The sequence below is a fragment of the Drosophila ananassae genome, chromosome 2L (genome assembly GCF_017639315.1).
Source record: "Drosophila ananassae strain 14024-0371.13 chromosome 2L, ASM1763931v2, whole genome shotgun sequence".
NCBI lineage: Eukaryota > Metazoa > Arthropoda > Insecta > Diptera > Drosophilidae > Drosophila > Drosophila ananassae.
The window spans coordinates 23,362,779-23,389,138 of record NC_057927.1 but is presented as its reverse complement, the minus strand read 5'-3'; the positions used below and the strand labels follow the sequence as shown (position 1 = coordinate 23,389,138).

The window sequence follows — 26,360 nt, the reverse complement described above, 5'->3', positions numbered from 1 at the left end:
ATGGATATTTGTTTTCCTTTTATTTTATAAAAATATACATACATATCTGACCTTTATCCCATGTATTTTGTATGTGTTGTAGTTGTGTAATTAGATTTTTAACAATTTATTAATTCTCTACTCTTTGCCATTTTCATTGGAAATGCAAGTTACTAATATATCCAACTATTTCTATATCCTTTTCCGCACCAATCAACCGTAATTCCATCACTCCCCGAACCATGCACTCTAAACGCCGGCATTGATGATGTTGCTCTGGACAAAAAAAAATATATATATGATATTGGGATCTGGAACACCTGGAACACCACACAGGTAATCGACGTATGTCCGAACGCGACTTGACGCGAATGGGCGGCGCCGAGTCGACCAAGTCCCTGGGGCCACTGATGGCCAATAGTCACCCGAACCACAGCCTCAGTTTAAGCCAGCACCTGAACAACAGCCATAGCAACACCCTCGGCAATAGCAACAATAGTAGCATCATCAATCCATTAGCTGCACACCTACCCAACAGCAAGTCGGTGCCGGCCTTGCATCATCACACGGGATCGGGTACCATATGTAAGTGAATTGTCCAAATGCACTCTCCCCTATCCTCTTATCCCTCTGCGGAGATCGGAATCCAATCGACTTTTGAAGCCAGTGAACTAATTAATTTTTTCTCCTTTATCCCCAATCTCTCCCAGCAGCCCTGGCCAATTCAAAGTCACGCAGCACGCACAGTTTGCATAACAATACATCGGCCCTGGGCGGCAGTGGCGGAGGAGGAGTAGGAGGAGCCGGAATGCTGGGTCACCCAAATGGCAGCCACAGCAATTCAAATGGAAATGGAAATGGCAACGGCAACAGCAACAGCAACGAGCAGGGATTCTACCAGAACCTCAGCGTATATCGGGCACAAAATCAGAGTCAGCCGATTTTGAATGAAAGGTAATGCATATGCGGGTTGGTTCTGGGGACTACTACTATGTATGATGCTAAGTTGGAAAGATACTAAATAGAATAAAATCACAAGAAATCAGACCTACTTATTCGGACTCTGCTGTGTCAATATAGATATAGAGATAGTTCCTCTATAAACTGACATTCAGAAATTCGGTTTTGCCCAGCTGACCACTAAAATCATTTTGGACAGAATTGTATGGTTTGCTGTGATTTTGGTTGTTGTGCTTGTGCTTGTGATGGGTTTGTGGGGAAAAATATGGTCGAAGAGTGACCAGAAAGGCCTTTTGTGATTAGTGCGGTTACCAGAAACTAATTTAAATTACGAAATTTATTGAGGAAATTAGTCTGTTGGAGTTGGAAGTCCAAATTGGTCCAAGGACTTGATTAAACAGGGTAAAGGATTGTATACTTTGGTATTTATTTTGATTTAAATTCAGGTTCTAAGTTAAGGTGAGTTAAGGTCATGCTGTTGTGTGGCAATTCCCATTAAAGTCTGTTTGTGATTTTCAACACAGCCGCAAAAAATCACACCAAACACACACATATCATATGAGAATCTAAGCCAGAGGGTAAAATTAATAATTTACAATGAACTTGGACGTGTTGTTGTGGGCGCTTTTCTGGGGCGTGTTAGTTGCTCTTGAAATGTGTGTTGTTTGCGGTTGCAGGAACATTCAATGTCAACTTAAATTGTTGCTAACTCTCGTGTGTGTAATTCTAGGATGACATTGCGTTTAAAGAAATTACTTTATGGCTTCATACCCATTAAGAAAGACTATCAACTTGTAGAAATGTACCAAGTACGTGAGTAATTAGCCGCTGTCGTTTCTGTTTCTGTTTAATGTTGCTGCTGTACAGAGGCACGCACCTTTGCAATAAACACAAGCCACTTGTTGAGGATGAGAATAAGAGAAATTGTACCTCCTGACGCACTCGACACGTTTCGGTTAATTAGTGTAAATGATTATGTTTTTGTTACCCACCAAGAGCAGCACCACTGTGCCACATGCCACCTTTGGAGCGACTTACTGACCGCTTTATTTGGTTTCCTTTCACAGACCACCGATGCCCGCACATGCCGCCATGAGCGGGTACAATGGGAATTCCCCGCTTGCAGCCGCCACTCTGCCACAGCAGCAGCAACCACAGTCGCCCTACCAGCAGCAACACCTGCAGGCCAACGCTAACCAGCCGCCCACTCGTCCCGTTTCCGCTTACTACCACAGCCAGCAAACGGCGCAACAGCAACTCCAGCAACAGCAGCAGCAACAGCACACCCTGCAGCAGCAGCAATTCGCCCACAGCAGCAGCAATCTCAATGGCCAGCAGCAGCAGCAACAGCACCAGCTCTCCCTCAACAATCGCACCAAGAGCCAGCAAAACTTCCAGCACACCCTTCGCATGCAGCATATGATGGCGCCGTCGATGCCCAACATCAGCAACATGTACCTTCAGCAGCAGCAACAACAACAACAGCAGCAGCAACAGCAACAGTTGCCTCTGCAACAGCAGCAGCAGCACCAGCAGCAGCAACCATTGATGAGCAGCAGTCAGAGCATGCAGAGTGTAAATGAATTCCCAGGAGGTTATCAGAACGGTGGCCTGGAGTACCGTCGCAGTCAACTCCATGAACCAACCACGCTCTATGAACTCCAGCAGCAACAGCAACAGCAACACCATCAGCAACAGCAGCCATCGCCCAACTTCATAGCCCTGCCACCAAAGCCCTTGGGCAGCCTGCAATCGCCCAATAAGCCAGCAGCTCCACCCAGCACTGCGCCCAAGCCACAGCAACAACAACAGCGAATGGCCCAAGCCGCTTACCTGGGGCAACCTCTGATGGCGGAGGACAAGCCGCCACTGCCACCCACCGCTACCCATCCATTGTACAAGGCCACGCAGCAACTGGCTCCGGGCATGAACTACGTGGCGAGCACTTTGGATCCCCCCAAGGGAAGCTATGTCCCGGCCAACCAGGCGGCCAATCGGTCGCTGCACAGCGGCGGCAATCCCTGGGAGAGGGAGGAGCGGGAAAAAGATCTGGAGATGCGACGCGAACACATCCGCCAATGGCGGGAGCAACAGATATCAGAGCTCTCGCAGATTGTATCCCGCTCGCCTATGCAGGAGGAGCAGCTGAAGACGCTGATCCTGGAGCGGGACTTTGAGCGAAGGGCGCAGGAGTTGCAGGAGCAGGAGGATCAGGATCACGAGCAGCAATACGACAAGGAGAATGTGCAGGAGCTGTTCCGACTGGCTGGAGGGGGCCAGGTCAGTGCCATACAAACACCCATCACCAGCTTCCGTCAGACTGAGATCAAGTTGGCGGAGATCACGGACAGCAGCAGCCCGATTGATGCGGTGCCAGCACCAGCTCCCCCGGCGCCAGCTGCCCCATCCGTAGGCAGCACCCAGCAGCCGAAGAGCATTCTTAAGCATAACAGATACTCGGAAGGCGGAGCCGGAAGCAGTGGTGCCCCTTCGTCGCCGTCAAAGTCCCAAAAGTCCGCTAGTTTTGCGGACGAAAGGCACTTGCAAACGGAGCACCCGATATCCAGTCTGGCCAAGGAGCTCAACCAGCTTACCATGTTGGACAAAGACAACAACAACGAGGCCGTTGATGCTGTAGTGCCTCCGCCTCCGCCGCCGGAGCGGAACAGCTCCTATCTAATTATGTCGCAGCAGAAACTGCGCGCCAGCACTGGAAGCTCCACCAGCTCGATGGGCCTGCTCAAGACAGCCACCAGCAATCAGGCAGCTGTGGCTGTGGAGATTAAGAAGGCGTCCCTCCTGAGCACCCAATCCAACAACAATAATAACAACAATAATCTGGCTGGAAGTCTGAACAACAACACCATGCAGGCATCACCCTTGAGCGCCATGGAATTAAATGCTGCCTATGTTTCGGCCACGGGGACGGGAATGATGGGCGGCTTAGGCACGCCACCCCCACCACCGCCTCTGATGCAGCGGGATAACAAGCGAGTGAGCTTCCACGACGAGGAGAACAATTTTGTTGGCGGCATTAACCCTCAACAGCAGCCGCAGTACATCATGGACAACTATGGCATGGAGCACCAGGATTTGGACACCATCAGAGAAGACACCAGTGTAAGTAGCCACTCAATAAATATGTTTTTCCTCCAGAAGCTACAATTTTCAAACCATTACAGTTTCTGCAACAAAATCTGGATGCATCCATGTTGCCCTCGATGCCAGCTACTCCTGATGCTGCCCTTTGGAACACCACAGTGCAATCTACGCCCGGCGTTATTGGAGCGCAAGAAGTGTATAGGTAGGATCTTAAAAATAATCCTCATTTTACAATTCTAAAAAAAAAATGCATTTTATTCAACAGAGATCCGCGCCAGCGTCGCCTGGCGGAGAAGCAACAGCAGCAGCAACAACAGCGAGCTGGAGATGCGGTGCCCGAGAAGCTCTCGTTCAAGGAGAAGATGAAGATGTTCGCCCTGGAGTCGGGAGAGGACAACACGCCCAAGGACAAGCTAAAGATATCGAGAGCCCAGCGAGACATCGATGCGGTGCACTAGAGGAGGAACCACTGCTATCTGCTATGTACATACACACCCGAACCGACAAAGCTTACACTTCAATATTTTGGGGCCAAGTTGCTACGTTAGCTCTCCATAGAACACGTACACCCATAGATCGAGTTATACACATAATTATGAAGTAACGATAGAAACAAACCTAACGAATTTGCTTGGCAAGGCAATAAAAATCCACAGCTATAGCGTTTCAGAGTTAATTACCACACTTACAACATATTAACTGAATTCAATTAGTGAGAATTATCAGTGTATATCATTATAGTCTATATATAAATGTGTTTATATATACAAAACTATAACGAGCCTAAGCCGGGCAACGAAAGTGAGGCGAGCCACATTTGTAAAGCGTTTTGAACATTTTAAATTAAACTTAACCCTACGATTAACAATTTGTTACATCAGATTACCGAATACAATTTATGGTTAGACACGAGTGTAAATGAGCAGATTTAGAATAGATATACATACATACATATATAGATATATATTTACCTGGGAACCGAGCGGAACAAGAAACGTTTATATATATTATACTCTAAGCCACAACAACGTTAAAACAAATGGTCCAATTATTCAATTACTAAAGCTATATTTACAAAACCACGAACCACAAATGAATAATTAAAATGTTCAAAAATATATATATTTTTAATTAAAGCTTCTTTTTTAAACAATTTTCAATGCGCATAGGCATACAAATGAGCAACTATAAATTGTTAAATATTATGCGTACCAATTTAAAAAGAGGATAGAATTTCATTAAAAATACCTTAAGGCTTTAAAAAAAAAAAAGAAAAAAGAGAAAAGAGGACGTCCAATGGCGCTGGAGATCGAAAACTTTGTTGTAGCATAAAATTTATTCAAAAACCGACCACAAAGGCAACAAATTATTTTTGTGCATTCCAAGTATTTCAAATATAGTACCAAGCAAAAACTAAAATTATATATATATCTATCGAAACTAAATTGTAATTTGTAAGACGCGATTTATTTTTAATAAGCGAACCTATTTTTTAAAGAAATATTGAAAGATAGTAAAACAATAATCTGCAATCGACGTATGGCTATCTTCTGTAAAAAGAAATGCGAGAAATTGTTGTTTAGTCTCACATTAGCGCGTTTAGGTTTAAATATTACAAATATATATTACATTAAAGAGCTAAAAGAAATTCAATATTGTGCATATTTATGCAAAATAAAAAGTTAATTAAAAACACAAAAATTTATATTTTTAATTAATTTTAGATAACAATTTTAAATACAGCGTTCCGTAGCAATGGGCTTTGGTCACAACACTGGCTTTAACAGTCTGCTGCTAACAGAGAGCGTTGTAGCAGTCACCTTTTGACATCGCACAGAGCTAATAATGTGGCGGGAATTCTTGAAAAAGTATTTAAGTGTTAATATTTAAAGGCAGTGCCATTATTTATTATTAATTATTTAAGAAAATATTACGTTTTGGATTCGATGCTCCTTAACTTCTATATCTACCTAAAATAATAGATATTTTTCTATGTGTAACTGTCTTCTTTCAAATTTTAAATTTATTGTACAATCTTACATCCCATTCTTCCTTAATCTTTAATTATTTCATAAAATATTTGAAAAGAACTTAGTAGAAAACAAATTACTTTGTAAAAAGAATTCCTTAGTTATTTATGATCCCAACTAAAGGTGGGTTGTCTTGGAAAATAACTTTTTGAAACTCTTTCAAAGGGCGAATATCTGAGCCAATTAAGGCCAATATAGGCAGCGAACTCTAAACGTTGTTGACTGGCCGAGTCTAAGCCCTGGGGAAGTGGTTCAATATTTCATAAAAAATGTTGAATTTAATATTTGCAGTATTTAATATATGTCAGGATATCAGGACCGACAACTCCTTTCATAATTGAAATCTGTTGAGTGGTGATGTCTACAAACCTTGGCAGTTGCTTTTCTGCCACCTTTGCAAAGATTCTCTTTAAAGGAATCGCGGCCGGAAAGTTGCAGGCCAAGTTATTGCCTCCTAACCGGCGGACGCCCACAACACAATTTAAAAGTCAAGCGGTGAACTTTAACCAATTTCTGCAAACAAGAATCGTTGGCACCGGGAATCGGGAACCGGGAGGCTGAAGTTGGAAGCACGGAGCCGGAGGCAGGACCCTCCTGGTGGCAAGGTAAATTGCCAATATAGAGGCGTGGGTGTCCTGAAAACGCTGTCGCGTGGAATGTCTTTCGGCATCGCATGCGCGAGCCAAATGTATTTTTCAGCAGTTTTTCATGTAAATTATTAAAATGCGCCAATCTCTTTGATATGCCCACAATCCCCAGGTTGGGGAGGGATTCGGTCATAATCAGTTGGCGGAGCGGTCGGCACGAACTTTAAGAAATTGTTGACAGTTGCCTGCAAGGCATTCGGATTGCAGGCCGTGGTCGCGGAATTTTTCAATATTCTCGAAGGCTAATCCCCCGCCGTACGCTGTCAATATCCTGCAGTATCCCGCCGGTGGAAACGACAACAGCAGACCGCAAAGGCAAACGCAAAAGCAACAGGGAAAACTGCGGAAAAGCCGCAGAGCGAAAAGAAAAATATGAACTGTGGGTAAAAGTTTCAGGACGCGGCTATGGGAAATAAATCAAAAAGTGATTAGCCCGGTCGGTGGTCCTTTCTCCACCACCCACTCCATAGCCCATAGACCATAGCCAGCTCTATCTCCTTCGCACGCCAGCTGTCCAGTTGTAAATTGTCTGTTGAGTGGCCACCGGAGAAAGTTGTGGGAAAGTCGGACCAAGGTGTGCCGCCAAGATGCGAAAGGAAATTCAAACTTGGCCATAAAACTTTTACCACATCTTGGCCACGTCGGTTTGTATGGCCCACGGTTCGGCTTGATAAATGAGCAGCGTAAAGTGCGGGGGCAATCAAAAAATCGCACAAAATTATAGTTGGCCAGGCCATAAAACAATGCCTCTTGGCCGGAGAGAAACAATGGCTAGGACAAAGGCGTTAGCAATTGTAGTTTTTCCCTTTCCTTGCTGCTTTTCGCATTTTTTTATTCAGATCCTTAGTGGCTTAACGTCTGGGCTATCCTCCTCCACAAAATATGACAGGTTTCTTTATTTGCATTTTAAAATATACTGATAATTTGCTCGACGAGATGAGATCTGGGAGGGAGAGGCCGCCGCTTTTATTTAAATAACTGCGGATTGGGGTTAAGAAGTTAGAGTTGGACTTTACGATGGCTAAGAGCATTAGGCAGGAACTTGGAGCCGCTGGATCTGATTTCTCTAAGCTGGATAGCAGGGGGTTCTGCGACAACAAATGCAAATTATGAAGCTAATGACCCAAGGTGTTAGTAATTCGGGGACCATTATAAGGCTATACAGTCTTATCTTCCACAAACTCAAAGGGAATTCAAAATTATATCGATTAAGGTCCACTTTAAACATTAGAGGAGAAAATGTGAGGAGGTTCTATTAAAAATTTACATTAATGCTGAGTCTGGAATTAATTTCAAACCAAAATATACTCTAGATTACTTAAGACGCCTTAGGCTTTATTTACGCAAATAACAAATTAATTTTCGTTACTCGGAATCAGATGCTTAGCTTAATGCTTATTCCACTAGACCTAATCTTATACAAAAGGAAAACATATTAAGTCTAGAATCTGTATAAAAATCTTCATTAATATTCGGAAAGTTGAGCTTAGACTTTAAAAAAGTGTCAGCGGAATAATCAATGACATTGTGTTCTGAGAGTTTCGTGTGCTATTTTTACCTACAAATTAAACTAATGTCTTAGACAAAACACCCCGTCGGATTGTGATTTTAGTCATTTCCTTCAAACGCTTCCTGAGATCACCACTCATGTCTTGTTCAAAGCCACCAGTAAGAAGATTAGCCACTGGTGGAGGCTCCTGTATCCGTGTCCGAGTCTATAGAGGCCGGCTGCTGCTGACTTGATGGCCGAGGCAGAGTATTCTCCTATAATTCAGTAAAAAAAATAAAAATTAAAATGGATTTAAAGTTAGTTAGGGGATAGTTCTTACCGCTCAGGACATGCAGTTGCATGGACACGGCCGCACTGTTTTCCGGCTCGCACGTGTAGTTGCCGGAGTGTATTTTCCGCACTAAGGGAATAACCAGAGAACCAATCTGCAAGCTCAGGTGTAATGGAAATATTTCTTTAGAACCTGCATCGCCTCACCGTATTCCTGTTGTGCTCAGTGCTTCCAAAGATATTTCTATCGATTTGCGTATACCATCCGTTCTGGGAGGCGCTGGCCTCGTTTTCGGCAGTCACCTGTTGGTCACCCCGATACCAGAATATGTACTTGGGCGCCTCCAGAGTCCCACGCACGATGCAGTGCATCTCCACCTTGCTGCCAGCCTTTACAAAGCGCTGTCGATCCCCAATTAGTTCGGTACGAGGTGCTTTTTGATAAAGAAAATAAAGGATTATAATTTGCATAACCGATAATCCGTTTGAAATTTAACTTTGGGTTGAATATAAGCTGGAAAGGGGACCAATTAATTGTGAGACCAAATGGATTTATTGAATTTTAATCGTAAGGAGTTTAATTTAATTTCTGTTGCTAGGATACTAAAGTATCATGCTTCAATGTTTATACAAGAGTTTTAATTAAATCAATAAAGTAAGGGAAAGCATTAAAAAAAAGGTTAATAAAGGACCTCCTTGACCTGGCCAATTTGTCGGATATTTGTAGTTTCACTTACTTATCACAAACAGTTGCACCTTGGCGCTCATTTTGGGCTCAGTTGCCAATTGGCACTCGTACCATCCGGCGTCGTCCAGCTTCACGTACTTGATTTGCAGTGTCCAGCTCAGGCTACTGCCATTGCCTCGCTCCCCCGCCAGGACACCTTGCCTGGAGCTATTCAACAGGGCAGAGGCATCTGAGGAGATGCGAGGACTCGGAGGTGGAGCTCCGACTGCGGTGGTCGCCGATGTTGCCGTTGCCGCTGATTGGAGCAGGGACGCGAAGCGAGCATCGTTGATGAAGGTTGTGTGATCCACCGCAATGATATGTTCATCCCGCAAACGCACCCAGGAGAGGGGCTTGCCCGAGTGCTGGTTGAGCTGCAGGAACGATAACGAAAGGGATATGATTAGACGCACTGGGAGAAAATGGCATAGCATTAGGTTGAATAGAAACTGGAATCAAAGGATCTAATTTTTCACTAAAGGACTATCAAAGAGTCTATAGAGCTGCAAAATTGTTTACAGTGTCTGATGGATAGAAAGCTTCAATTACGTCACACAACTGGATGGCTTTCCATTGTCCTGTCGCATGCCCAGGACTTCGCTTACCTTACAGGGCAGATAGGCATGCTGGCCAGCTTGGACGGTGGCATTCAGCGGGGGCAGGCTGAGTTGGCGCCGTGGCAACAGTTCCCGCTCCTTGGCCAGCTCCTTTTCGCGCCGCAACTGCAGCTCCTTTTGTTCGCTGTCGTAGGCGTGTAATCTGGGCTGCGACTGGGATGGCGATTGGGTTTGGAATTGCTGCTCGTTAGTCTGCTTTGGACTGGCATCCGCCGGACTTGGAGTGGCAGGTGCGTTCCGCTGCAGGTGCGGCAAATCGGCGGGAATGAAGTCCGGAAAAGGTGGTAAATAGGTAGGAATCGAGAATCCCTTTGTCAGTGTCGCCGTATCGGGTCTTTCACTCCAGGACTCCCCCATTATGGTTGTCTCCTCCCCCTGTTGAAAACTGGTGCCAGTACCCATCAACAGGACACTGTGTGATCCCGTTGCCAGCGGCGTTGTGGTTGTCCTCGTCGTCGGTGGCGTAATTAGCGATGCGTTTTCAACCATCGGTGCTGCAGAAGCGGCCAGCGCTGCAAAATAGGTCAAGAATGAAACGGAGGACATCAGTTGGGGGAAATTTAAGAGGATTTTTCTGCAGAAACAATGATATTCGACTTTGCAAAAATGACAAACATAGTCAATGCTGTCAAAATAATCCAGAGTAGTACCATTTTGAATATTACATGACAAAATTAACAGACCTGTTCAGTAGTGTTGTAAGTGTTTTTTTATAAATAAAAAAAATAATAATTACAGTAAAAAAAATATAATTAATTTTGTTGAGTGATTTTACATTCTTACTTGGTTTCAGGCACCATCAAAGGACATACTAGTTTGCATAAAAACAGTTTATTTATCTCCCCCACAAAACGGTGGACATTAGCCGCAGAATTTTGCAAATTAATTGACAAATTGTGAAATATTTTAGAAAACATCTACATACATATATTTATTGCTCCCATAGCAAATGGCAATTCATCATGGAAAATGCAAATTTATTGGCCTAGGGCGCTTGGTTCGATTGTATTTCGTTTCCAGCGATTTAGTTTGTTTTTGGCGATTGCTCCCAAACTGAAGGATAATTTTGTGGGAATTATTATTTGTCAGACCATCTGTTATTGGCATACATGTGGTAATTACCAAAGTGGAATTATAAAAAAATAAGTATGATTTTAAGCGAAATACAGGATAGAGAGATATTGAATAGAAAATGGAGGGCACTTTCTCTGTCGACTGTTTAGAATTGTTTGTCTTAAACGTTATTTTACTTAAATGGTTTCTTGGAAGAAGCATGGAATGTATCCTTGTATTCTGAGCTGAAAATTAAATATGAAATGAAATATTTTCCATTTAAAAGCGACAGCTGCGCCCGGAAAGCACCGCTGTAACGTAGCAATCTTTTCAAGATGTGCCACAGACCCGGAACAGACCGGAACGATTACTCAGAGTGGCAGTCGCTGTTTGTTATTGCCGCCGCAACTGACACGCCCGGAGAGAGAAATCACTTTGCTCCTGGCCACAAGCTCCAGACATGGTGACCCGATGGCTACGCCAGGCGGAGGACCTGGGCGAGGAGGTCATCCGCCGGTGTCGACCCACTCTGCCTGTGGTGGCCCGCTTCTGCCTTGTAGCCACTTTCTTCGAGGACGCCTTGCGCATGTTTTTTCAGTGGATGGTGCAGATTAACTTCCTGCAGGACCAAATACAGTGTTCCGGCGACCTGGCCGTGGCTGTTGCCTTGTTTCTTCTGGTGGGCCAGCTGGTGGGCTGTGTGCTTGTGTGGCTGCATCTGTTTATTAATTTTGCGGTTACCCTTCTGGCCGGCATCGTCCTGCTGCAGGTAAGCACACATTTGCCCGCCACACATCGCCCAAGAGGGCGCATCAACTTCAATTAACTCTGATCCAGGCCCATGTTTATGCAGTGCCGTTGCAACTCCAACTGATTTTGAGGGTTTTCGCGCTGCTGGGGGGACTACTGCTGCTGCATGTGGAGAACAAGGAGGCCTCCTGCTACAGAATGTATGCAGCAAGAGCCGGTCTCCCTCTTCTGGTTAACCGGCGATCCCAGCAACTGATGCAACTCACTGGCCGCATTCTGTTGGCGCTCATGTATCTGACCCTGTTCCAGCAATACTTCACCGTCGTCTCCATTATCCTGAATTCATTCGGCCTGATCCTAATGGCATTTGTCGTGATGGGATATCGCACCCGTTCGGCTGCTTTGTGGCTCTCCCTGTTACTGACTGTGTGGAATGTGTTCACCAATACCTGGTGGTTCGCCGATGGCGACACGAGGGATCTGCTCAAATACAATTGCTTCCACACACTGTCCGTGGTGGGAGGCCTGCTTATGGTCGTCGTCCTGGGTCCCGGCGATGTCTCCCTCGAGCGGTACAAAAAGCAGTGGTAGTCGCAGGTTCTTCACTGGACTGTTGGCTCTGCCGAAGTTTTCTAAACTTAAAATCCATATGGTTTAGTTATGTGAACAGAAAATATTGTTAAAACAATTTCTAGCAAAGATAAAGCTAATTAAAAAATTCCAAAACGCTAAATGTTAGAAAGAAATATGTGTATCAGGATTTAAATGCAAATACCATATGTAGGTTTTGCGTTCGGAATGGAAGCTGGGGTAAGCCTTAAATAAGCGTAGAATTTTACAGCTTTATTGCGAATTTCAAAGGTCTTTAAAATACAAATAATAAATGTGGAATTCCATTAAAATTATTGAATAAATATTGTATATTATGGGAGAAATTGTAATTAAGTTAGGAAAAGGATTTAGAGACATGTATTTGTTTTAAAGTTAGATGCTTGTAATAAATACAACTTTACTTTAAGATAATTTACTGTATCTCATTGAATGTATCTGGTCGTAATGAGAGAGCTGGCCACTGTTTCTCATCCTGATCCAATCAAGTTCTAAGCTCGCGGCCACATTGCAATTTTATTAGAGCATAAAATCCCGCAGATGGGCCTGAAAGTACAGAGTCATCATGCCGCCCACATTATACATTCAGTGTGGGCAAAGGACATGCACCCCGCCCCCAATTTCTCGTTGCCATCGCCTTAGTCCAACCCCACAGCCCACTCCTCCCATCTAGTTATGGAAGTGCCTACTTTTGGGGGCGCCTTCCGCCTGTTCTGCTGTCTCGCCTCAGGCGGCAAATTTACGCGCAGCACAACAAATAACAACTAAGTATTTATTATGTAAATAATATTATGCCAAATGCTCACACAGAGGGAGAACATAAAGTGAGAACGGAAGTTCAGAGAAGGAGGTCAGCTCAGCAGCAGAATTTCCGCTTAAGTTTACATTTTTATTAAATTTCTCGCTTGAGAACAATTCTCAGAAATAGTTTCCCATACTCCACGGTCCTTACTGCTGCGGGCAGTTCCTTCGCTGCTAAGTAGCTGTTCTGACAGACTTTAAATTACCTAAACTTTCAACGTTCCGGACAATAAAAGACTGAATAAATCATTTTTGGCTGTAGTTGCAATCCGATTTAAGATAAATAGTTCTCACTTCTCGTAAAAACTACAAACTAGATATTTATTGCATGTAGGACTGTCACAGTCTTATATTCAACCTGCAGGTCCCTTGAAAACTTAAAAAAAACGTTTAAATCACATGAAAAAAGTTAACAAAAATACGTTTAAAAAAAAATGGTTATAAACTTAAATGTAGGTCTTAACTTAAATAAATGGCAAAGATCCTGCCTGTTCTGGGAGCCATATTCTCCTCAATACATTTTCCACACTTTGAAGGGGACACTTTTAATGAAAAATGTAAAATTACGTTCAAGAATCGGATAGAGAATTGATTTACAAATCGTTTAAGGTTTTCCGAATAAGAATCGGATTAGTATTAAAAAAGTTACAGCCCTCGCGGTGGGCCATATTGTCCTTTCCATACATTATCCACATTTTGCAGGGGATGCCCCAGAAAATTTGATTAAAAATCTAAAAAATATTTTGTTCCTAGATTTTGATGGAAATTGATAGAGAAACGATCTACAAATCGTTTAAGGTATTCCGCGTAAGAATCGGATAAGTATTGGCAAAGTTACAGCCCTCGCGGTGGGCCATATTGTCCTTTCCATACATTATCCACATTTTGCTGGGGATGCCCCAGAAAATTTGATTAAAAATCTAAAAAATATTTTGTTCCTAGATTTTGATGGAAATTGATAGAGAAACTATCTACAAATCGTTTAAGGTTTTCCGCATAAGAATCGGATAAGTATTAAAAAAGTTACAGCCCTCGTGGTGGGCCATATTGTCCTTTCCATACATTATCCACATTTTGCAGGGGATGCCCCAGAAAATTTGATTAAAAATCTAAAAAATATTTTGTTCCTAGATTTTGATGGAAATTGATAGAGAAACGATCTACAAATCGTTTAAGGTATTCCGCGTAAGAATCGGATAAGTATTGGCAAAGTTACAGCCCTCGCGGTGGGCCATATTGTCCTTTCCATACATTATCCACATTTTGCTGGGGATGCCCCAGAAAATTTGATTAAAAATCTAAAAAATATTTTGTTCCTAGATTTTGATGGAAATTGATAGAGAAACGATCTACAAATCGTTTAAGGTATTCCGCGTAAGAATCGGATAAGTATTGGCAAAGTTACAGCCCTCGCGGTGGGCCATATTGTCCTTTCCATACATTATCCACATTTTGCTGGGGATGCCCCAGAAAATTTGATTAAAAATCTAAAAAATATTTTGTTCCTAGATTTTGATGGAAATTGATAGAGAAACGATCTACAAATCGTTTAAGGTATTCCGCGTAAGAATCGGATAAGTATTGGCAAAGTTACAGCCCTCGCGGTGGGCCATATTGTCCTTTCCATACATTATCCACATTTTGCTGGGGATGCCCCAGAAAATTTGATTAAAAATCTAAAAAATATTTTGTTCCTAGATTTTGATGGAAATTGATAGAGAAACTATCTACAAATCGTTTAAGGTTTTCCGCATAAGAATCGGATAAGTATTAAAAAAGTTACAGCCCTCGTGGTGGGCCATATTGTCCTTTCCATACATTATCCACATTTTGCAGGGGATGCCCCAGAAAATTTGATTAAAAATCTAAAAAATATTTTGTTCCTAGATTTTGATGGAAATTGATAGAGAAACGATCTACAAATCGTTTAAGGTATTCCGCGTAAGAATCGGATAAGTATTGGCAAAGTTACAGCCCTCGCGGTGGGCCATATTGTCCTTTCCATACATTATCCACATTTTGCTGGGGATGCCCCAGAAAATTTGATTAAAAATCTAAAAAATATTTTGTTCCTAGATTTTGATGGAAATTGATAGAGAAACGATCTACAAATCGTTTAAGGTATTCCGTTCAAGAATCGGATAAATATTGGCAAAGATACAGCCTTCGCTGGGGGCCATATTGGCCTCCCATGCAATATCCACTTTTAAAAGGGGATGCCAAGAAAATGTAGTCAAAAATCTAAAAAATATTTTGTTGCTAGATTTTGATGGAAGTTGATAGAAAAACGATCTACAATTCGTTTAATGTATTCCGATCAAGAATCGGATAAGTATTGGCAAAGTTACAGCCTTCGCGGTGGGCCATATTGTCCTTTTCATACATTATCCACATTTTGAAGGGGATGCCCCAGAAAATTTGATCAAAAATCTAAAAAATATTTAGTGCGTAGATTTTGGTAGAAACGATCTACAAATCGTTTAAGGTATACTGTTCAAGAATCGGATAAATATTGGCAAAGATACAACCTTCGCTGGGAGACCTTTTCGATTTCAATGCATATTCCACATATTGATGGACACCAATACAAATTTGAGAAAAAATATAAAAAATATTTTGTTCTTATCTTATCATCTTACACCACATAATTTCAAAATTCGTATTCATGTTGTCCAAAACATATTCTTATGTAGCATTCGAGTGATTTTCATTGTAAAGTTCCACTTTTGCAAAAATTAATCCTCTGCTGAGCAGCAAGGCTTTCATGGCTCCTACCATGGGATTACAATTACTTTAAAGTTGTGTTCCTCGTTAGATATGCTATTGTTTAATATGCTGCCACCATATCTGTGTAATTAAAAACTATTTGCACACAAAGTTTATAAAAGCAAAAACCAGAAACAACTAACAACAACTAGCACAACAAACAAACTGGAAGAACAACAACGACCACACGAGAGCTACAATAGTTTTGTTGTGCGGTAATTAGTGTAACTGTTCATTTAACCACATAAACTGATTTTGGTTTTGGGTTTCAGCCATGGCCAGAGCCTGCGGCGGCTGCCCCGGTCACACCTCCCTTCCGGCACTCGTCAAACATTTGGGCAAATGCTATAATTGAAATCATTTAAAGTCTTGAATTATTACTTTGTTAATGCTATTGTTTGCTGTCGCATTGGCAGCGCAATAAATTTAAAATTTCTACTCAAATGGTTGAGCAATGATTGGCGCAAAGTTTGGGCATCCATGGAGCAGGGACACATCCCCGATCCCCAACCCAACCCGAAGGCAGCACAATAACATAATAATTCAAGTCGGGGGATTTTCGGCATGGGACGGCACGGCTGAAACTTTATCTTTGTCGTGGGTACTGTCATGGAATTTCGCGTGAATTTCGTATTCATTCGAGTGCAAAGTTGAAAAAGGCCAAACCCCCAGTCCGAGGGGGTTCGGCTCTAATCGGACTGCCGCCATGAGATGATGCATGGATTATATCGTTTGGAAACTGAACAACCATTCCGACATTGTAGGAATTAAAACCGAATGTTCAGGGCTTAAAATTGCAGGGATTATGTTTGAGCGTTTAATACAATTTTGTTTAATTTAATTATAAATTTTTCTATAAAAATTCCCATTTTTATACTATAGTTCAGGTTGAAAAAGTTGTGACATTAAATCAAATTAAATTAACAAATTTAGTAGAATTAAACATATTTTTCAAATTGTGTGAAAGTTAATAAAAATTTTCAACAAAATAACAGAAATTTTTTCTTAAAGACCCTTGTAGTTAATCCCTCCTGCCACTCAGTCCCCAGTAACTGAATTTACGATCTTTGCTTTCTGCCATCGCTTTTCCACCTGCCGCCTCTCCCTATTCCCTGGCCAGCATAGGTAACACCCAATTACACCTGTTTAGCATTGCTTTTGGGATTGGGTTAACCCGATTAGTCAGAGCTGTGCTGGCCGTCCTGGACCCCATTAAGTTGCCTCAAACATAAAGTTCGGGGAAAACGGTTTGGCATGAGCGCCATGAGGACGTATGGCGGCCATATGAGTGGGTGGTCGAAGTTGGCCTAATTAAGCGCCGTTCTGGACAAGCTAACAGGCAAGTTAAACACACACTGAACCATTTAATTTGTTTGCGCGATTTCTTTTATTATTAATTACATGCGGTACACATAAATTTCATTTCCATTTGTTGTTTTTGGCAACTTTTTCGTTATTTATGTGCTCTCTGATAAACAGAAATTTACCCAACTGGAAAAATGGCGATCCTAAATTAAGGAACAGATGCCAAAAGCTTTTCAGGGTTAGACTTGATTTCGTTTATATGTATGTTGGGAGCCTCTTGAAGTGAATGGGAGCATCTGTCGAGGCAAGGTGTAGGGAGAGCATGGTTCTTGTATTTAATAATTTATGTGTTTCTATTTATTTTGAAATTTTCCTTATTATTTTCAACAAATTTTTAAGCCTCTCGTTTAATTTTAGTAGAGGGTAGACAAATCTTTAGTAATGAAAAAAAATGACAAAAAAATGTGTTAAAAAGATTTTAGAAAAATATAAGAATCATATAAAAAAAATATATTAAAAAAAAAAGCATGAAAAGAAAACAAAACTGTAAAAAATCTCATCGCAGGTCTAGGAGTACATCGGCAGCAGTAGGATCATCCTCCCCTAACGGTCGAATTTCGGGAGCATAATTTACGGGCCTGCCAAAAGTCATGGAGATCATGCCGGCCTGGATCTTCCAGGGTTTCACATGGTGGGGATCAATCTCCTTCACTTGCAGAAACGGCTTGGCTGCGTCCATGTCCTCCCTTCTCCACTTCGTGTACTCCGATCGCAGCTTCGTAGACTGGCAAAAAGTAATTAGGAGTGGTTCCTGAACCGGTTGGAACTTCCGTAAGGCAAGAAGGCGGTTCAGGACAGGAACATCCCACTGGAGCTGGCTGTTGATAATTTGGATCTCGCGTACTAAGGGATGGAACCTCAGAAAAGAATTCAACTTGCCCAGGGTGCAGCGGCGAAAAGCTATATTCTTGCAGCAGAGGGGCAACGGCGGCACGGTGACATCCTTGAGCTTGCAGTTGCTGAATCGCACCTCATCCAGGGCGGTGCAATCGTTCAGTTTGAGCCTCGCGAAATTCAGGGGGCGCACCAGCCAGGAGCCGTCAAAGGTGAGGCGCTGAATCTGATGGCGCTTGGCATGGATGATGGCAAGCACGGTTGGCAGCCAGTCCATTCCCGGCCACAGTTTCTGGCGCACCATTGATAGGTGGGTGAGATTTTCCAGATGGTAAATGGCCGGCGCTGAGCGCAGTTGTAGAGGCAAGATAGTCTCCTTAAGAAGCCGGCACCTGCCAATTTTTTTGATGTCCGGGTAACCGTCCCTCAAAACGAAATTCTCCAGCATGGGCGAGTAGGTGAACAGGTCATCTAGAGCCTCTTGGCTTATCTTTCCACCCACATAAACGGTCCGAAGGTGTCGCAGCATTGGGAAGCGACTATCGATGGGTGCGAAGATGTGAAGCATCTGTACATTGGGAATCAGCCTGCCAAGCATTAGGATGGCGAACTTATTTTGCCCCTCTCGTCCCGACAAGATAATGCAATTCTTTACTCCGCCCAGGCAGCGAACCCTGAAAGTCCGACAGGCGTTGAAGAGCGTACTAATGTCAGCCAACTGAATACGCAGACTGGTCAGTCGCTGACCTAGCATCGGGAGCAGGCGGCGCATCTCCGGTTCGTTCAGGCGGTTGTCGCGCAGAAAAGATGAAAAGTTGATGGCCTCGAGGGCGGAGATCAGACGGCTGAAAATGTTGCAACCATCCTCCACATATTGTAGGCATATCCTTAGGGTCCTGTACAATTCCTGGATAGTTGGAGGTCTTTCATTTACTTTCACTGGGACTCTTGGAATTCCGAGAAGTAGTGGATTGTGTGCCATGATATCTGGGAAATCGGATAACTCTTTATTTAGTCAATTAATATAATACTAATTGTTTTTTACTTGATGGAGATCTATAAAAAAGATCGCAGTTCCGATTTAAACAAGCTGTCACTCAGAAGCAGAAAATAATAGGATCCACAAGCTTCCCAAGGACAGTATTGTAAAGTTCTATGAAATCAGGGTTGCATCATCTTTCGATAAAGGCTTAATGCAAATAATCTGCATCCCTGGTTGCTCCTTTGGCTGCATGAGCTTGAGTTCCTTCGATCCCGTTAGAAAGCTCGTTCGAAATGCACATGGAAACGGATGGAAATGAAATTGCATTTCCACACCGAATCTTAATTTGACGGTCCACGAGATTAATTCAAGATGTTTAAAAATTATGGAAAAGTTAAAAATATGGTAAGTGAAAAAAATAAGTAGTATATAAGTCGGAACGGCCGGGATCGGTCGACTATATCCTATAACTGCCATATAACTGTTTGATCGGAAATGCCATAACTTTAGTGTTTTTTAAGTTAGAGAGTTGAGACTTTCCACACATGTTAAGTTTGACCAAAATATCTTGTGTACATATTTTCATAAGGATCGCCGACTATATCCTATATCTGTCATAGAACGATCGGACTTTCCACACATGTTATATTTGACCAAAATATCTTGTGTACAAAATTTCATAAGGATCGGCCGACTATATCCTATAGCTGCCATAGAACGATCGGAATTGGCATAACTTTGGTGTTTTTTAATTAGAGGGTTGGGACTTGGTACAGATTCTATTTTGGGAAAAACAATCCGATCTGCCAAATTTCATAAGGATCGGCCGAACTATAAACGATCCGCTATAATATAAGATGCGTGGCGCCACCTAGCGGACTGCGACTGAACTGCAAGGGTATATAAACTTCGGCTCCGCCTAAAGTTAGCTTTCCTTTCTTGTTTTATTAATTATTATATTTTAATTTCTAAAATTTCAGAAAATGATTATCAAAAAAACAATAATTCAGCGGGTAGCCCCTCAACGGCGGGTGATTGTGGCCCACCGAAGGCGGCCAGTGGTGGCAGCGCCGGAGCCGGAGCTGTCAGCGCCGGAGCCGGTGTTGGCAGCGCCGGAGCCGGTACTGTCAGCGCCGGAGCCGGTGTTGGCGCCACCAATCAAAAAACCCAGAATTTACCGCACGTTTGTGGAGCATCAGTGGAAGGAGGTGACCCACGTGGACGCGACAGGCAAGGAATGGAAGAACGCATATCTCCAATGCCCTATATGCTTTGAGGAGTGTGGCACAAAACGAAAGTTTTCGGCCCACTTTGCAATGTGCGCAAAAATTCCGAAAATTTACGGCTGCCAATACTGCCCTTTCATCAAAGCGCTGCCCAATCTTGGGCAGCACCGAAAATTTCGATGTAAGGGCAACAATACATTTTATGTGGCTGTTGGCGAGATGGCCGAATTGCGGCAGCGTTGGCGAATGAAAAAAAATGAAGAGAGGGCCGTGGAGGATACGGCGGAGCAGTTGTATGGTGCTTCTGAGGAGATCCTCGACGGAATTTTTGGTAAGTTAAAGAAACATATAAATAATTAAATTTTTATTAATATGCAATTTGTTTTTTACAGATTAGACTGATATAATAAGGAGCGGTGGAATTTTAAATTGTTTTTAATAAAATTCATATTTTTATTATTTTATATTATTTTTATTATTTTTATTATTTTTATTATTATTAAGTTATTATTTAATTATTTAAATTAGAATATTAAATTATTAAAATAAAAAAAAATTGTTTTTCAAAGTATTTTTTAATTCATATTATTTCAAAATTTTAAATGTTCATTTTTACATTTCTGCGCGGCAAAATATTACGGAATACGTAATATTCTCGTTACGATTTTCTAGAGCTTCATTTTTGCAGCGTTACGATTTTCTGGAGCTTCATTTCAATCGTTACGATTTTCTGGAGCTTCATTTCCATCTTACGATTTTCATTTTTGCATCGTGGCAACCATATTTGTGGATAGTGGCAACCCTGCTCATCACATGATAGCCAGGGAGAAGTCGGGGAGGAGTAAAGGGTTTTTCTTTGCAGTCGTTCGTCATATGATTAAAAGTCCAGCGGAAAACTGAAAATGTTGCGGAGTTGCGTCGTTTTTTCGCTGTTCATTGCAGCCAGTAAGTAAATCTAATAAACGAAAGTGTCTTTCCGTTCTTTGAAGTTTCGGAAAGCAAGAAAAAAGTGGAAAATTCGAATGAAAATACTTTTGATGGGGGTGGTGACTTCTCCGAAGATTCTGCATGCGCAGAATATAAGGACGGATAGCTCCCTATATGATAAGCTATTTGCAGAAACACATAAATCCTTATTCTTCTCCTTTTTCCATCCGCAGTTCATGCTGCGGGCGAGTTTCACGGTCCTGAACAGCCCCAAGGCGATCAGCTTCAAGGGCAACGATGCCTTGGAGAGCTACTACCTGGGCGATGTTCTATATGCGTGCATGGGCAACTCCGTGATTGGTGACTCAAACTGGAACGGCGTGACCATCAACGATCCCTTCAATATGGCCAAGGGCGTCATCGTGGTCCACGTTAAGGGCACTGGTCACGTGACCACCTCACAAGAGAAATTCACAAGCCGCAGCCAATCTCCGCAGTTTATCTCCTTTGATTTATTATAAAGCTTAAACGTTTCTCATTGCTGCCCCGGAGCCAGTGTTCGTTAAAGATAAAACAGAATTCTGTTCCCAATTTCTTTATGAAATGAAAAAGAGTGAAGCCAAAAAAAGCTTTGGCTTTTTACGCCCGCCTGACCTAATGTCATTTTAATTTCCATGAATGTATTCACGCCCAAGGCGCCACCAGATAACCCCTTCTTCCGGCGAGGGAGTCCAGAAAGTGTCACTGGCTTTGTGGGTAGTCTGACAGCTGAAAAATGAAACGCCGGTCCGTCCGGCCATGATGTGGCCACACAAAAAGTGAGTCCATGCGAGATTCCAGCCCTTTGGCCTTTGGCGTCGGTGGTTGCTAGGAATCAGTATTTATGTCGTGAAATTAAGCCGAAAGGAAATAGCCATGCCAGAAGCATTCGGCCAGAAATCGTACTACATGCATGCTTTTCGCATGTTTAAGCGGATTAATTAGAGGGCATAGATTGTCGTGTATGTATTGGCTCACAGCATTCTGTGAATATTAGATTCCCCTTTCTCAGAAGGACTCCTCCATCAACACGGCAAACTCCATACATGCATAATCGAACAGCTCAAATGGTAATGGCCACACATCCAAAGGATGAAAGGAGTAAGTTGCACTGAAAGAATGTCACCAGAGCTTGCAGAATAATAGTATTCCTATAGAATAAATTGGTACTATTATTTAAATTCCGACTCAACATATTCATTTTAGTAACATAAAATAAAAAAATTATTAAAACAGTTTTTAAAAGTGTACATATGTTTTGTTCAGGACATCAGACAGGGCGTTTAAGGAACGGCTTAGGCCAATGACGCCCAGCTCCGCCAGGTTCCGGCCACGTTAAAACATTTTTCATTGTTGCGAGAGAAATTCACAAGCCGCAGCCATTTGCATTTCCCCTTGCACCGCACAGTTGGCATTTCCCAAAAGATTCTTCTCACATGGCCCGAAGGCTGTTTGGAAAAACGGAGAAGAAAAGTAAAAATGGAATCATAAATTCCAGATCCTGCATTTGCCCCACCGAAACCCACCTCCTGATGGGGCATCCACATACCCGACCTACATCACCAGCCGTCGCACATTTTATCAATGGTTGCACGTTTTGTTATCGTTACCCTTTAGGACCGTGTGGTCACATCGATTCGACCACGATCTTGGCATTCCAGACAACTCACGATTCCTGACAAGGGTTGAGGCCCTTGATGGATTGATGACAGTATACTGATTAGTCAGTGGGCCGGTAAATATGCTGCCAAGCCATAGTGGATCAAAATAAATGTCGGGACCATTTATTACACTCCCAGTAATGTTAGGTTTTTGGTGAAAATGGTCAAGAAATTAAAGGTAAAGCTGGCTGGGCATTTATTTATTGATAATTTATATCAAATCACATGTATAGATACGTATGTATCACCTATATTTTATACTACCATATATCGTAATAGTGTCTAAATACAATGTTAAGGATTTAATATTTGCCCAAAACCTTTTTAAAAATTATACTATGCTATTGAGTTTTAAGAAAATCATTGTTGTATAAATTAATACATTTCTGACCAGTTATGACAGGTCAGAAAGAGGAATTTTATTTTCACCACAATTGAGTTTTATAGTTACAGAAACAGAACAGTTAATGAAACATCAAGGTCCTTTTAATTAATAAAGCTCTTTAATATCACAGTAGGTTGCCAACGCAGCAGGTTAAAAATTAATTAAATCCCCTGGGCATTCCCGAGGGCATTCGATTGTCGCATATTGATCCTTTTGTTTGCTGAATCCTGACTTATTTTTTTGTTCTTTGTTGTGCAAATGGCGACGCGTCGTATCGCTCAATTCGACGACAGTGTGCCGACTTCGACTTTTTGCGGCATTTTGCTCTCGCACACAGCAATTACACGGCTTAAGTGCGGGCGCGTGGGAAAGTGGCAGTGGGCGGTGGGGCGTTAAAGTGGGCCTAGAATGGGAGGTGCGCGGTAGGCGTGGTAGGTAGACTCGCCCATTTAGCACTCGACTGGCTTCGATTTAAAGCTCTCTCCCATCTCCCTGCCACAATTTTTGCCTCCTTTCAGGCTCCAGCCTCCAGCTTGGGCTTTTGCTTTTGGTTTCGTGCCGCCTAATTGACGATTGTTGTCTTTCGCATTGATGTGACTGCTGTTGTTGTTATTGTCCATAATTTACACACGTGAATAAACAAATACATAACCATCGGGGGGCGGTAAGGCGTTGGAGTTAGGTCTTTGTGAGGATGCTGGTTGCTCATTACGGCTCTGATGTGAAAACGTGGCCCAAACAACCGCGTGTGTGTCCATTAAGGGACAAATAGTTACACCACTTGGCCAAGAGCTCTATTTATTGACAAAATAAACACGGGAATTAATTAGACAGTACCAAAACGTGTCCATACATAAGTGGCACATGTCTAAGTATGTTTAAATATAAGTTTTAACATCTTCCTCTTTAGAGACTCATTAAGATATGTGATTGATTTATTATAATTCTTACAATCGCAATCAATTTTTACGCCATAAATAGACATATTGCCTGCATATGAGAATCTTGATGGGATATTAGGACAATCCGAAGTTAATTAATTACGTCTGTTAGTCATTTATTAGTCTCAAGAATCGGCTTCCTTGCGAATTGAGTAAGTGGAAATTTATTCAGGGTAATAGAGTACAGGGCTCGGGAATTATTTGGCGATTCCTGAGCTGGAACTGCAAATTTATGGCCTCTCAACGAATTGGGCTAATGGCTGTATTAGCGACGCCAACTCTTTGGCTCCACTTAGAGCAGTTATTTAATTAAAGCACTGCCCTCGTGCCCTGCAACCACGCCCACCGCCCTCACTTTTGGTTTTTGCCGACTTTTTGTAGCTGCTTCAACATTTATGTGTTTTGGCCATAAATAAATTAAACGTGACATTTGACCGCCATTTGTCTTGGGAGCCATTCTATGGTAAATACTTGTATCTCTTATATAAAACATAGTTGAGTGTCCTTCGGTCCTTCAGTCCTTCAGTCCTCCAGTCGCTTGAATCCCTTTGGTCCTTCAACGGAATTGACTCCTGTTCCGTTCCGTTTCTGTTTTGTATGCGGTCCATTGTCCTGGCGTAATTAACGAAGCCGGACTGCAGATGGACATTGGGCGTGGTCCTGGCTGTGACCTTGGCCAGGGCGCTGATTGATGGCTTAAGTGTTATTTGAGTGTCTTCTTATTTGGCATGGAACTGGGTGCCATTGTTTTGTCGAGTCTGTCTGTGGTTTTACGCGTTTTTGCTGGTGCCCAATTTAATTATATCACATATGAGTTCGGAGTGCGGCGAGTGGTAGGGGTCTCGTGTTGTTAATGATATTGCCTTGGCACTGCCGGCAGTTCAACTGAGATTGATTAGATCTGACGGCAGCAGGCGAGAGATTAGCAAGAAAACAAGATGATAAATATTATTTCGCAATTATTCAGCCGCAAGAGCTGCAAATGAACTTTAAGTGGCTTTAAAGAGCCGCAAGACAAAGTTTCGTCGACAAATATTTGCACAAGAGCTGGTACAGCACATAAATAAATAAGAGCCTCAAAACATATCTGGAGGATTAGCATGAAAGCGAAATGAATTCAAGTCTCAGGACCAGGGGCCGAACAAAAGTTTATTTCTTGGGAAATGGGAGAATGATAAACGGGCTTCTATTAATTTATTCAATCCTCGCTTGGAGGATTGCTCAAAATATCTCAAGCTTTACGGGGAAAAATCAGACAATACCTTCAACTATCAATTAGGCAACTCCATGAAAGCAATATGTAGACGAGGCTCGAATTGATTGGAACCTCGAAGGAGGAGAAAAATCACATCATGCATCCGACCTGTTGAACAGGCATACCATCTTTCTTCCACCTTTCACAACCGAGCACTTACGAAAGAAATTTAATCAAGTCGAGTTTCAGAAACAAAAGTCGGTTGCCCGGACCACGTTCCAATTAGGCTGAGCTAGGAAATATGCCAAGCATTTTCATAAACTACTCCATGAGCGAAGGCAAATATCAAGCTGGGTTGGAGCTGCGTATGCGTAATGAGTTTTTGGCATTCTGAAATGCCAACATTTTCGTGTGACAGGTGCCCGAATGTCATATGTAACATACTTGGCCCGAGGCGGGTGTCGGAGTCTTTGCGCCGTGTGTGAGAGTCTTTATGCTCGACTAAATGAAAATTTTGCAGTGCCACGATTAAATTAACTCGACAAGCTTATAAAAATCGTGCCAACGAGTTGCCAACGACAATGCAGCCAAGCAAATCTCATCATGTAAATTAAATTTGGCAAACGCTTCACTCGGCACTTGCACAACAAAAAAATGTGCGAAATTGAATTAACTATGCATGTAAAAACAAAAGCTTAGCGCCGAACAGCAGCAGAACAACACGTAGCCAAAAAAAGTTGGACAGGGGAGCTGGGATTCAGGATACAGCAGCTCACACACACAGAGCATACAGGATTCAGGATATGTAAGACTCGCAGCGGGGTATGGTAAACGCAAGGTCTCCAGGGCGTTCCTGGAAGCGATTTTCCTCTGCACTTGTTTGCCAAGGGGATCAAAAGATTGCCAGGGCAGTTGGTTACGCTATTGGCTGACTTTTCCGGCTTACGGCGGTCAGTTGGCCATTGAAACACCGCTAGGGATTCG

At 42.5% G+C, this 26,360-nt stretch overlaps 5 protein-coding genes and 1 long non-coding RNA gene across 17 annotated transcripts in view; 4 read left to right on the top strand and 2 right to left on the bottom strand.

Annotated features, from left to right (window-relative positions):
• LOC6498867 (afadin) overlaps positions 1-5,538 on the top strand; it is a 44,895-nt gene extending 39,357 nt beyond the window's left edge. For 3 of the 9 annotated variants that reach the window (XM_014910307.3, XM_001955738.4, XM_014910309.3), the window contains 5 exons: positions 316-564; positions 693-933; positions 2,007-4,059; positions 4,122-4,243; positions 4,307-5,538. In XM_014910307.3, coding sequence (XP_014765793.1) covers positions 316-564; positions 693-933; positions 2,007-4,059; positions 4,122-4,243; positions 4,307-4,499 — 2,858 coding nt within the window. In that variant the 3' untranslated portion in view covers positions 4,500-5,538. Of the gene's footprint in view, positions 1-315; positions 565-689; positions 934-2,006; positions 4,060-4,121; positions 4,244-4,306 lie in introns of those variants that run through there. The other 6 variants (XM_014910305.3, XM_032456353.2, XM_014910306.3 and 3 more) reach the window with 4 other exon arrangements.
• Positions 5,539-8,026: 2,488 nt separating this feature from the next.
• Positions 8,027-26,360, bottom strand: part of LOC6501691 — a 21,515-nt gene continuing 3,181 nt past the window's right edge. The window contains exons 1-6 of one of the 2 annotated variants that reach the window (XM_014911679.3): positions 10,626-11,210; positions 9,831-10,354; positions 9,236-9,599; positions 8,706-8,932; positions 8,548-8,653; positions 8,027-8,482 (exon numbers count right to left, since the gene is read on the bottom strand). In XM_014911679.3, the coding sequence (XP_014767165.1) occupies positions 8,364-8,482; positions 8,548-8,653; positions 8,706-8,932; positions 9,236-9,599; positions 9,831-10,331 (1,317 nt within the window). In that variant the 5' untranslated portion in view covers positions 10,332-10,354; positions 10,626-11,210 and the 3' untranslated portion in view covers positions 8,027-8,363. Of the gene's footprint in view, positions 8,483-8,547; positions 8,654-8,705; positions 8,933-9,235; positions 9,600-9,830; positions 10,355-10,625; positions 11,211-26,360 lie in introns of those variants that run through there. The other variant, XM_014911680.3, reaches the window with a different exon arrangement.
• On the top strand, positions 11,229-12,387 carry LOC6498868 (surfeit locus protein 4 homolog). Of its 2 annotated transcripts, none has more exons than XM_014910311.3 (2): positions 11,229-11,664; positions 11,749-11,863. In XM_014910311.3, exons 1-2 carry the CDS (start codon positions 11,356-11,358, stop codon positions 11,767-11,769), a joined length of 330 nt encoding a protein of 109 aa, XP_014765797.1. In that variant the 5' UTR covers positions 11,229-11,355; the 3' UTR covers positions 11,770-11,863. The 2 variants fall into 2 exon arrangements, with proteins under 2 accessions (XP_014765797.1, XP_001955772.1); XM_001955736.4 differs by having other exon boundaries at positions 11,231-11,664; positions 11,733-12,387.
• On the top strand, positions 15,342-16,265 carry LOC116656583. The gene is made up of 2 exons (XR_004311545.2): positions 15,342-16,036; positions 16,094-16,265. It is a non-coding gene; the product is annotated as an uncharacterized LOC116656583 (long non-coding RNA).
• Positions 16,836-19,159, bottom strand: LOC6501690. Its single transcript, XM_001955735.4, has 2 exons — positions 19,066-19,159; positions 16,836-19,007 (listed from the first exon to the last, which is right to left on the bottom strand). Exon 2 carries the CDS (start codon positions 19,000-19,002, stop codon positions 17,683-17,685), a length of 1,320 nt encoding a protein of 439 aa, XP_001955771.1. The 5' UTR covers positions 19,003-19,007; positions 19,066-19,159; the 3' UTR covers positions 16,836-17,682.
• Positions 21,015-26,360, top strand: part of LOC6498870 (ATPase H(+)-transporting accessory protein 2) — a 20,722-nt gene continuing 15,376 nt past the window's right edge. The window contains exons 1-2 of one of the 2 annotated variants that reach the window (XM_014910312.3): positions 21,032-21,173; positions 21,389-22,430. In XM_014910312.3, the coding sequence (XP_014765798.1) occupies positions 21,392-21,676 (285 nt within the window). In that variant the 5' untranslated portion in view covers positions 21,032-21,173; positions 21,389-21,391 and the 3' untranslated portion in view covers positions 21,677-22,430. Of the gene's footprint in view, positions 21,174-21,388; positions 22,431-26,360 lie in introns of those variants that run through there. The other variant, XM_044714018.1, reaches the window with a different exon arrangement.